Raw genomic sequence first — 12,111 nt, 5'->3', positions numbered from 1 at the left:
TTTTTTTTTCTGTGTGCTTGTTGACTTCCTTTGTGCGCATGATGAGGAGAGGAATTTTTTCATGCGATGTCGTGCAAGGTGCGAGACGACGGGAATGTTGATGCACCAGGACCGATCAAACGGCTACCCAACGGCCTGGAGAGGACCGATCGTGGGCGGGATCGGTCAGCCGACGCCTAGGTTGGGCCGAGGCTTTCGAGTTTCGAGTTTCGAATCGGAGCCCGAGCCCCCGCCCCTCCCATCCCCAAAATTTCCGTCTCCCCCCCTTTCCCTCTTCCCCCAATTCCCCGTCGGAGTAAAATCGCAAGCCCTCCCTCCCTCCCCTTCCCCCCTCCTCGCCGTGATGCCGGGGCCGGGGCGCCGCCTGCCCCCAGACGGCAGCGGGAGGCCGCCGCGCGTCGGCGGGAAGCAGCCACTCCCCAAGACTATCGTGATCAAGCCGGTACTCCGCCTGCCCGGCAGCGGAGGGAAGCCGCCCCGCGGCGGTGAGCTTCTCGATCGAGCCGCTGCTCCCGAGCCAGAGTCTGCACCCTTGGCTCCGTCCTTCCTCGCCGCTGGGGCGCCCCCTGCTCCCGCCCTCAAGACCTCGGATCCATCCTCCGCTGCCGCTGGGGCGGCCCGAGCTGCCGCGCGCCCTGCTCCCACCGTCGAGCCCTCCGCCCCGTCTTCCGTTGCTGGCGGGGAGACCCTCGCTCCCGTCGTCAAGCCCTCGGTCCTCTTCTCCGTTGCTGCTGGGGAGACCTTCCCTCCCGTCGTCAAGCCCTCAGCCCCCTCCTCCGTTGCCGCTGGGGAGCCACCAAGACTCGGAGATGCGGGCGGAGAAGGCGCGCCTAGGATGATCGAGCGAGCGCCAGAGGAGGAGAGCGCAGGACGCGGGGGCACGACGGGGAGGTCGCCCGCCCGGGAAGAAGCCAGGGCCAGCCGAGGCGACAAGCCCTTCTTTGGTTTGCTCTTCATCTTCGTCGACCACTTCGTCGAGGATGTGGTGAGAATTTGGATATCTCCCATCCCCGTCTCTTTAATTCTGTTCTTGGAAAGTTGGAAGGGTGACACGAATTCAAGTTACTTTCAGGTTATACACCAGCTCAAATTTTGGTCTACTATATGAAAAATCTAGATACATGACGAGTAAACTGTGTGTAGTTTCTAAAGCTCCAACACTTTGTGCATTACAATCCTTTATTGTGAAAAGGCGTTCTGTTTATATGAGAGGAAGATAAACTAAGGGATTAGAATAATTATTTTAGACCGGGAATGATGATATGAAAGAGAATTAAGAAGCAAGATGTTAAGCTAATTACATATTTTAACACCACGAGCAATAACACTTTGTGTCTACTATATTTACGTTTGTGTAGGGACTTGACGATTATACTCAAATAATTGAAAGCTTGGGTGGCAAGGTTGGGACAGGAATCAACTACAACGAAGCCACACACATCGCTGTGAAAGTGAGTTTTTCTTACCTGCTTTTCTATTGTGCGTTCAGCTGTAGTCACTAGCGACGTATACTGCCTGAGAGGGGGAATTTATGCTATACTTGGGATAACCTTTGAACTAATTTTTTTTAACATAAGAAGCACCTGACTGCAGCTAGAATTTCAGAGTTTCACATTTCACAGCTTAGAATTCCTGTAATGACCAATTATTCTGTCTACACAGTTAAATGACCTTCGTTTCAACTTGGTGATACATTGATCTCATTCTTTTATGAGCTGTTAATATGCACAAGTTGTTACATTTTTATCTAGTCTCCTGTTGATACTTGGAAAATAGTAGTATGTGTTAGTAATTTTCAGCTTGACACAGTAGTTTTCAGTAAACATAAACTAAAATATACTTTTTACTAAAGAAGAATAACTCGCATTTAGCTTAGTACTACTGTGTTGTTATGAAGCTTTAGGCTAGACCCAACTGAGCTGAATCCCCAAATATTTGCCTTACTACTTTAATCATTTATTGTCTTTCTTGTCCACGTAGGGTCAGGTACCACCAGGGGCCAGAATATTCTGGGAAGCAGATGGGAAGACAGTCACTACCACTGCTTGGATTGAGAATTGCTTCAACATGAGGAAGTTATTAACGAATCCATGTAAAGATAGCAGCGAAAGCCTGCTCCCTTCTCCTGATATGACACCCCTGGCAACGATTAAGTCAAGGTACTAACTTATACCTCAAAAATTGTTTAAGTGTTTGTGACTGGGATATGTATTGTAGCTCCAACCTTCATACCTCAAAGTGTGGATCGGAGGGAGTAAAGTTGGTTTTGGATCTTCTCTGCTGTGTGGATCATCTCTAGAACTAGCAGTTATAATTCTACAGATTGTAACTCCAGTTCACTGCTGCATCGCAAAGATTTGTTCCTTATTTCTCTAGAACTAGCAGTTATTGTTCTAAACTACTAGAGTTACACTGTGATTTGAATGTAAATTCTACTTATGGTGAACTGGAGCTACATTCTTTTTCTTTTACTTGTCTTTGGAGTCATCCATGAATTACAAACTGGAGTTCGTTTCCCCTCTAATTTATAGTTCGTTTTAATTGTATTTGCAGCCCATCAAAGTTAGTAATTTGTAAAGAAAAAATCTTGATGCAGTGAACTTTTAGTGGATAGCATCATGTTTTTACAGTCATATCCCACCAAAGCCACAGTCCTTTACTGGGTGTATTTTTAGTTAATCAAATTTAAGACTACCAATAGCAGTGCTCTTGTATGTATTTGGAGTTATGGAGAATTGTAGTTTCATGTAATATTTATCCTCAGACTGTAATAATTGCAGTTCTGAAGAAACTAGTAATTACACTGCCGAATGGCTGCTTTATTTTTAGTGTCTAATGACTGTAATTACAGTTCTGAAGAACTAGATTCTAGTTCCATGTTTTGTGACTGCTTTTTACAGTAGTTTTAGCCTGATGATTGACTGATCAGTGTTCTGACATCCCGGGGCGATCGATGGAGCTTTTAGCCTGATGATGTTTATTTAGTGACTGAATGATATGATTTGTTCCTTTATTTCAGGAACTGCTTATCTGATAGCAAAATATCAAGCAAGAACTGCTCGCCTAGTAACAAAAGAACCAGCAAGAAAGATGAAGAGCTCAGGATATCGCAATCAAGAAGGAAGATGCTGAAATTTCCAACTCCCGACCCACCAAGAGTCCCCAGTCTCCCAACTGGTCTGTATCATTCTATCTTGGTCTGTGAGTCTGATAGTGGGTGGTCTGAATCGCTGTATGATCATGCCCTTCGATTTAAGCTACACCACAACACATTACTTCCAGGCTTCACCACTGAGTCCAAATTGTCTAAGATATCTACCAAGGTCGCTGTAGGTGGCTCGTATAGTAAATTGGCTGGGTTGCATGGCAAAGGGAAGTCGCTTGGGGGTAATTTCAGCTCAAGAAACTTCATCATATACAAAGACGATTCCATTAAGCTCCTTTTCAGCGAGGACCAGCTTGTTGACTATTCTGATGCCGAAGGTGACAAGGACTATGCTAGTTTTGTGAAAATGATAACGGACGAAGTTTTCCATAAGCAGCCCTTGCCTGTAGATATGATTGAATGGCTTCGAGTCATCTCACAGGGCGTAGCAGTCTGCAGTCCCAACATCTTAGCACATCACATATATCTGATGGAGCCTTTTCAAGCATATGGCACATTCGTAGTGATGTACCAGTTGTTCAGCAGCATTGAAAGTACGAAGGGGTGGAGTGCTTTGTCAGCATCTTTGTCTCACTTTGATGGCTGGTCATTACCAAGATGCAAAATGCTCCTGAAGACATATTACTATCTTGATAAGAATGGGAACCGTGTCTTCTATGAGTACGATGTAAGAGGACTCCTCAGGCTCATCTGGAACAGCTCGAAGTATCAGTCGAGGCGTGATCTCCAGTTTTTTGTTCAGATGGTCATGAAAGATTATCTAAGGTTACTGTGTGATCTGCAGAGGGCATTGTATGATGGAGGTTACCTAAGTCATCTGCAGCTGAACTACCGCTAGTAGTAGCGGTTGGTAAATGTACAGAAAAATCTTAGCGAACTCATTAGCGTCTTTGTTTGTACACGATACAGTCTCTGTTTGTACATGCTACAGTTGGTTTTACCACAAACAGTAAAGCTCAACATTGGTGTAAATTGTTTCCTTGGAAACCATGCTCAATGTGCATGGCCAATTACTTTTCTCAGGAGCATGTTTGGTATGTTGGGAACAGTTTTATTTGGAACGGGTGCATTGCTTGGCCAGACATTCTTCCAGGATTGTTTTTATTGGTAGCTCATCTTGTCATCACTCTGCGCTTACTATATTTATTTGTGTGTAATCTCATGTGATGACACTACGTGCCTTATGTGAGCTGCTTGATGATAACATGGAACTACTCGTGCTTGTACCGGTTTATATATATAATGTAGCTGACTTGTGTGGTATTCAGTTAAGTTTAGGTGTTCTGTACATGTAAATTCAGTTAAAGTTGCTCCTGCATGTGGTAGTTGCTAAAGGGCCACAACATGTAGAAGGCATCTCTAGCTGATCCAGGATGGTGCCATTGAACAATTGGGGTTGTGAACTGCAGTTAAGTTTGGTGTCCCATTCATAAGCCAGTGGCTATTTTAAGCAAGGGAAAGGGTAATGTGTTTGTGAGATGAGGTTGAAAACTGAATAAATTTGCATATCTGTTGCAGATGTTGTCTGTGGATTTTGTTTGGGCGATCGACCCAGTGTTCGAGGCGTGGGCCGGTCTGTTTAGCGTTTCAGCGATCCCGTTTTTGGAACCTTCTATGGTGTGTCTAGCCGGTTTCTTTTTTACGGTTTTAGGAGCCTTCTAGGAGGTTCCTGAACTGGGTTTCATTTTTTCTTTTCCTTCCCTTTTTTTTGTTTTTTCTATTTTATTTTATTTCCTTTTTTCATTCCTTTCATATTTCTATTTTTTACAATTTATTTTTTGTATTTCAACAAATGTTCCGAAATTTTAAAAATGTTCGCATTTTTCAAGTTTTGTTCACTTTTTTAGAGGATGTTCCTATTTTTCAATTTTGTTCAGAAATTCCAAAAAATTATAGAATTTCAAATTTTGTTTGCAGCTTTTGAAAAAATGTTTGAAAATTCTAAAACGTTTGAATGTCAAAAAATCTTCGCATTTTAAAATTTGTTCACAAACTAAAAAAATGTTCAAGAACTTCAAAACAAACGATCCCATTTATAAAATTTGTTCTCCCATTAAAGAAATGTTCATGATTCAAAATTTGTTCACAAATTCAAAAAATATCTCATTTTTAAATTTTATTCACAAATTCAAAAATGTTCTAGAAATTCAAAAATTGTTCCTATTTTCCGTCTTTGTTTTCAAATTCAAAAAATACTACCGTTTCGGGTTCACAAATTTTAAAAAGTTCATGTTAAAAAATTTGCAAATTCAAAAAATGTTTTGAGTTTTTGTAAAATTATTCATAATTTTTAAAAATGGTCATGTTTTTTAAAAACTTGTTTTCCAAAAACTGTTATGAGTTTTCAAAAAAAATGTTTTCTGCCTAATTAAGTAATTGTCTTCCTAATTGAAAAATAGCTACTTCTAGTTATATTTAGGCCTAATTAACAGCCTCATTATTAATGAATCAATTTTCGAATTTATTCGGTGCGAATAAATCCCTATTTAACTGGATCTAATTAATTGCACATGTAATTAACTGCTTATCAAATTAATTGCATTAATGTGTTCATTTTTATTTAGCCGAAATGGAGGCGATGCTACCAACTCACCATGACGTACAACTCTGTGTTGATTCTGATAGTATATCGAGTACAAAATAATAGGTTAGTCAGAGAAGAATGAAATAGGAAAAAATGAAACCAAAAAACGAAACATAAAAAAAATGAAAAATAAATAACACGGGCACACATCAAATGTGTCGGGCAACTTTGCTTATAGTTGATGTTTTGGTAAGTTTTGATTTGATTTGGTTATGAGTAGTAGAAGTCAATGAAAGTTTGAGTTTAGTTGAGATTTTCTTAAGATTTCATTTGAATGAGTTAATGGATGACGTTGTTTTGGGAAAGTGTCGATTTGATTGAGTTAATGCACACGTCAAATGTGCCAGGCAACTTTGATTATAGTTGATGTTTTGATAAGTTTTGATTTGATTTGGTTATGAGTAGTAGAAGGCAATGAAAGTTTGGATTTAGATGAGATTTTCTTAAGATTTGATTTGAATGTGTTAATGCATGATATTGTTTTGGGAAAGTGCCGATTTCATTGAGTTAATGCACACGTGAAATTTGCCGGCCCAAATTGGTTGCTCTTGGTTGCTAAAGGTCGCCTGTAAGACGCTCGCGAACGTAATATATGATTGGTGAGACCTGAGGCGAGACTACCAACTTCCCCTTTAGGAGTATAGAGATGATGCATAATTTATAGTTGAACTATAAGTTTGTAACATAGGAACAGTCCTTTGGCACGGATAAGAATAAACGAATGCATATTTAGATTTCTACCGAAATAGGCTTACGCCCCGCTATATTGATATAGCAACCACCCGATACAACATTCCGAACCACGCTGGGGCAAACAACACAAGCACGCCCAAAAGAAAAAAACAAGAGAAAATAAGAGAAGAAATGCCAACAACGCCGGATCGACGAAAGCTACGGCACACCGCGATCGCTGCGCCCACCGAAGATAACCACCACGCTCCAAAGCCACTGAGTTGCCGTGTACCAAGCACCACCTTCAAGAAGGAATGCGACGATGATGACGCGATTTCTCTCGGTTCACGGAGGGTAGAGGGGGGGAGAGGGTCACCCGACGCCCTTCAAGAAGGATGGCGGCGCCCGCAGGCGTCACCGCGTTGGTGCCGGCAACCCGACATGGATTTCTCCTGACCTCTTGCGCCCACCACCCAGGACCAACCTTCGGCTCCACCACACCCGCCGCCCACCAACATGCGCCAACGGTCACGAGGACACCACCGTCGTCTCACCACGGCCAACGAAGCGAGGCCGGCCGGATCCACACGAGACACCCGAAGACAAGGACCGACAGCACCGTAGCCACAAGGGAGGGAACAACCTCCACCGGCGTAGGCGGTAGCAGACCGGGCACAACAGCAGAGGCACACCAGATGCCCTGTCCGGCCAGGCCCAGCGTGGGCCCGTGAAGCTCCGCCGCCGTGCTACAGCAGTCGCGGCACAGCAGCCGCCGTCCCTGTCGCGAGGAGCTCGCCGGAAACCACCGGAGAACAGCCCACTGCGGCCACCCAGCAGGCCCGCCCCGACCCAGATCGGGCCCGTAGGGCCTAGATCTGGGCCAGCCGGGCGCCGCCGGCCGCCGCAAGCCATGGGCCGTCACCGCCGCCAAGGGGCAACGCCTCCGCACCGCCGCCGTCCAGATCTGCGCCGGAACGCCGCCGGCCGAAGGGCTCCGCCGCCAGGACCGCCCGCCCGAGCCGGGGTCTAGCGACGGGGGAAGAAGGAGGGCCGCCACCGCCGGACTGCGGGGCATCGCGCGGGCAACGCCCGGCCGCGCCCGCCGGCGGCAGCGGCGAGGGGGAAGGGGGGCGGGGACTCGCGGGGAGGGGGGGGGGTGGGAAACCGCCCCGGTCGCCTCGCTCGGGGAGGGCGACGCCGGGGGCACGGGGGACTTCTTTTTTCTCTTATGATTATTTTGATTTAGATTTCTATAATGGAGAATGTAAAGTGCAATGACCAAGAAAATGCATATATTTAGATAATGGAGAGAACCAAAAGAATTAGATAATTGATACCACGCCGACCTTCATGGAGGTAGAAGGCTTGGCGGGGGAAGGCTTATGGTGTCAAAGGCTCGTCTTTCGAATTATACTCCCTCCGTTTCTAAATATAAGTCTTTCTAGAGATTCCACTGCGGATTATATACGGAGTAAAATGAGTGAATCTATACTCTAAAGTACGTCTATATATAACCGTACGTAGTCCGCATTAAAATCTCTATAAAAAGACTTATATTTAGGAACGGAGAGAGTATATATTTATATTAACATATTACCCTTTGTGAAGAAAAGTTGAACAAGAGACTTGTCAGATTGTTCGCACAGGGAAGAAACACCTGGGGTGCTGGAGGCCGGCACCTGTTGACCGCAGCTAGCCAAGTGTAGATTTTGCTGCCAGAGGTTTGGGGGTGCCTGAACCATATCGATACCATAGAAGGGGGTGTTGCACGACGATTTGAGCGAGTGAGAGATATCTCTGTCCCATCTTCCTCGGGCCAGAGACTCTGATCTTCAATCACCAGCAATCTGAGAGCCGAACGCCTGAAACAAGCCTGCTTGTGATAAGTACATCTATACTTATAGGTTATCCGATCCATCAGTACTGGAATCAGCATTACTAACTGACTTTAGATGCAACAGGAATTAGTACTCTGACAGAGTGACCATAAAAACTAAGACTTTAGACCTTAAAAAAACTAAGAATATAGCTCATATAACCAACGTTTGAACAAATGTGCTTTGAGAATTTCCAAGCTGTAATACTAGATAACACAATTCATGGATGTCAGATACAGAGACTATGAAACTGAATCCAGATAATACTGAACTTACCCTTATGAGGATGGATCAATCTGAATATCCAGGGAAACACAGACCAATAACAGTATGTTCTTATATCAGTAAAAACTGAAGGCAGCGTGGGGGGTCAATTACAACATGGAAAGTAAACCAAGGCAGCCATCGTATTTACACCCTCTGTCCACTAATGTAAGACGTTTTGGCCAAAACGTCTTACATTAGTGAAGAGAGGTAATAGTTCGCAAATGAAGGACAACAACCACATCATCAAAATAAACTACTACTAGTAACTCTGTATGTACGTGTGCGTGCATGCACACTCGTGCTAAAGAAACTAAATAACTGCACACTGAACCTGCCATAGGGTCCATCAACACGGTCGTTTCTTCTCTTTCGTGTAACGTTTAACACCTACATGGATAGACTGAACAAAATAAGACAACTACAGTATTTTAGAGTACACCAATATTACCAACTGAATGACAAAAGCTACTACTTTCATGTACCCATTTGTCATACTAACAATAGAACACACAAATGAGATTGTTACTTTTGTCTATACAGATTATCTGCAGCAAGGGATTCAATGTTATTTTAATGCATAAGAAGCTGAATAGACTTATTTGTAGAGCCAGTGCCATTTCTCTTCCTACACTAATGCCTTGATTTTTACGAATATAAACTTGGTAATCACCAAATATACACTGAAAATATGTAGAGAAAAAAGAACTATTAAATAATTGGAGGCATCAAGCATCAGAGAGGAAAACAGATATGAGTAATTAGTACAAAGTTTTTCTTTTTGGTGAAAAACGAATTTTAATTCTCAATCCCTGACTCCAAACTATGTTCAAAACCATGTTCACCCCAATTATAAAGAACTTCAACTGTAATTGTCGAACAAAATTGTTGGGCTGTATATGTGTGAATCTGGTCCACATGGCCCATGTAAACCAGTATATGTATTGTACAGACTAGAGAGGAAGAGAGTTATCCAGAAATTTCCCAAACCCACCACACTTCATGGTGTCAGAGCACAGGCGGGAGGCGATGCTGGGTTCTGTAGGTCGCCGGCGGTGAATCGGAGCTCCGGGCACCCAAGGTGGTTGTTGGCGCGCGTGTGCTGCGCGGGGCACTGGAGGCGGGACCGGCGGCGGTAGAGGCGCGCCTGGAGAGGGCCGGCGGGCGCGGCTGCGTGCGAGCGCGCGGGCTGCCTACGGAGCGCCTGGAGGGGATTGGAGGCTACAGGCGGCACTGCTCTCTCCCGTGAAGAGGTGCGCGCGCGCGAAGTGCTCCTGGTGCTGCGGGTGCTACTGTGTGTGGCAGAGGGCAGAGGAAGGAGGCGGCTGCGCCAGGGGAGAGGCCAAGTACTGGCTGGTTTGCTGCTTGTGCGGCTGGCTTGCTGCTGCTGGAGAAAGACTGAGAACAGTCTGCAGTTGTTGCTGCTTGCAAGTGCTGCTGCTGACTCTGTTGCTGCTGGTGGTGTACCACAGTGGAGTTAGCAGAGAAGAGGAGGTAAGAGCTCCTGGATTGATTTGGTGCTGCTGTGTGAGGGGCTGCTAGATAGCGTACTGAGGAAGAAGGAAAGTTCTTGCCTGCTGTGATTGAGGCAAGACATGGGAGAAAATCAGGGACTCGAGAAGGCAATTGAAAAATTGGCTGAGCTCCTAACAGCCAAGGTAGGAGCTGCAGCATCTCTAAATAATGCAATTGTTCCTCACATTGAGCCAATTCAAAAAATTGACTTGATGCCAAATGAAATTAAGCTGGAAGGTGTTAAGAATTATTTGAGCTGGTCAAGAAGGGCGCTACTCATCTTGAGGACTAAAGGGGTTGAGGGCTTTGTCAGTGGTGAGGCAGAGGAGCCAGGAGACAAGAAAACTTCAGAATGGAGGACATGGAGCAGTACCAACTCTTTGATAGTGGCATGGTTGTTGAACTCCTTGTCTCCAACCATTGCTGCAACTGTTGAGACTATCTCAACTGCTACTGAGGTATGGAAAACCCTCTCAAAACTGTACTCAGGTGAAGGGAATGTGATGTTAATAGCTGAAACAGAGGAGAGAGTTGGTGAACTCAGACAAGGGGAAAATTCTGTGATGGAGTATGTTGCTGAACTGCAGCGTTTGTGGGCTGATTTAGATCACTATGATCCTCTGGATTTGCCACATGCAGATTGCATAGCAGCTGCTAGAAAATGGATTGAACGCAGACGAGTGATGCAGTTTCTCAAAGGATTGAACTCTGAATTTGAGGCGAGACGTGCTACTTTATTTCATCAACTTACTCTACCTGCCTTAGAGGATGCCATAGCAGCAATGGCACAGGAGGAGGTCCGATTAAAGTTGATGAAGAACAATACAACGACTCCATCTCATCCAGCCTTCATAGCAACCGACTATAAGAGCAAAGAGTGCTTCAACTGCGGTGAGAAGGGTCATTTGATTCGTTCTTGCACGGCTCCACGTAGGAACATGCGTGGAAGGGGGAGAGGATATAACCGAGGTGGATTAAGGGGAGGCCGAGGCCGGGGATACTCTGGTGGTCAAAGGGCAAATGTGGCAGTCTCAGAAGAAGGATCCTCACTCGCAACCCAAGAAGAATCAAAGAAAAGAACAGAAAGCACAGGTGATAAGGATCATGAGGATTGTAGTTACGGCAACTTTGCTCACTTTGTATCTACAGATGAAGGTAATTGTGTGTAACGCCCCAGATACGACTTTCCCAATTTGTACCCCAACTCTTGCCGTTTCCGGCGTTAAGTTATATTTATTTCTCGGGTTCGGGTCTTTGTCTCCGTGTGTTGTTTTCGTTTTCATGCATCTCATATCATGTCATCATGTGCATTGCATTTGCATTCGTGTTCGTCTCATGCACCCGAACATTTTCCCCGTTGTCCGTTTGCATTCCGGCGCTTCGTTCTCATCCGGAGGTCATTTCTAGCTTTCTTTCGTGTGTGGGGATTAAACATTTCCGGATTGGACCGAGACTTGCCAAGCGGCCTTGGTTTACTACCGGTAGACCGCCTGTCAAGTTTCGTATCATTTGGACTTCGTTTGATACCCCAACGGTTAACCGAGGGACCGATAAGGCCTCGTGTGTGTTGCAGCCCAACACCCCTCCAATTTGGCCCAAAACCCACCAAACTCTGCTCCATGTCCTAGGGCGTTCGATCACGATCGTGTGGCCGAAAACCGCACCTCATTTGGACTCTCCTAGCTCTACTTATGCCTATTTATACCCCCTCCATTCGGATCTTCTTCCCCGTCCAAACCCTAGTCTAAAAAAAAACTTCAGAACCGCGCCGACGAACGTGTCCGCCCCCGGTCAGACAGCGTCCGCCGCCGCAGCCCGCCACTCGCCGCGCGCCACGTGGCACGGACCACATCGCCACCGCCGCCGGGCCCGAAGCCCGCGCCCGGCCCCCGCGCCGCCCGAGCGGGCCACTTCCCCGCCGCCTCGCGCCTCCCTTCTTCCCCGACTCCGGCTCGACCCCGCCGCCACCGGACTTCGCGCCGCCACGGCCGCCTCGCCGCCGCCCGGCCCGGCCGCTCCACGTCGACCCCGGC

At 45.9% G+C, this 12,111-nt stretch overlaps 2 protein-coding genes across 2 annotated transcripts; both read left to right on the top strand.

Moving 5' to 3' along the window:
* Positions 1-277: 277 nt before the first annotated feature.
* Positions 278-4,248, top strand: LOC125531678 (uncharacterized). The gene is made up of 4 exons (XM_048695997.2): positions 278-985; positions 1,359-1,451; positions 1,981-2,159; positions 3,020-4,248. Exons 1-4 carry the CDS (start codon positions 344-346, stop codon positions 4,002-4,004), a joined length of 1,899 nt encoding a protein of 632 aa, XP_048551954.2. The 5' UTR covers positions 278-343; the 3' UTR covers positions 4,005-4,248.
* A 5,808-nt stretch (positions 4,249-10,056) lies between these two features.
* LOC125518813 (uncharacterized) lies at positions 10,057-11,247 on the top strand. The gene has a single exon (XM_048683684.2). It carries the CDS (start codon positions 10,159-10,161, stop codon positions 11,245-11,247), a length of 1,089 nt encoding a protein of 362 aa, XP_048539641.2. The 5' UTR covers positions 10,057-10,158.
* The last annotated feature ends 864 nt before the right edge of the window (positions 11,248-12,111 follow it).

Source organism: Triticum urartu, chromosome 7A (genome assembly GCF_056163025.1).
Source record: "Triticum urartu cultivar PI428250 chromosome 7A, HENAU_Tu73, whole genome shotgun sequence".
In the NCBI taxonomy this organism is placed as follows: Eukaryota; Viridiplantae; Streptophyta; class Magnoliopsida; order Poales; family Poaceae; genus Triticum; species Triticum urartu.
This window is presented reverse-complemented; position numbering and strand designations above follow the sequence as displayed.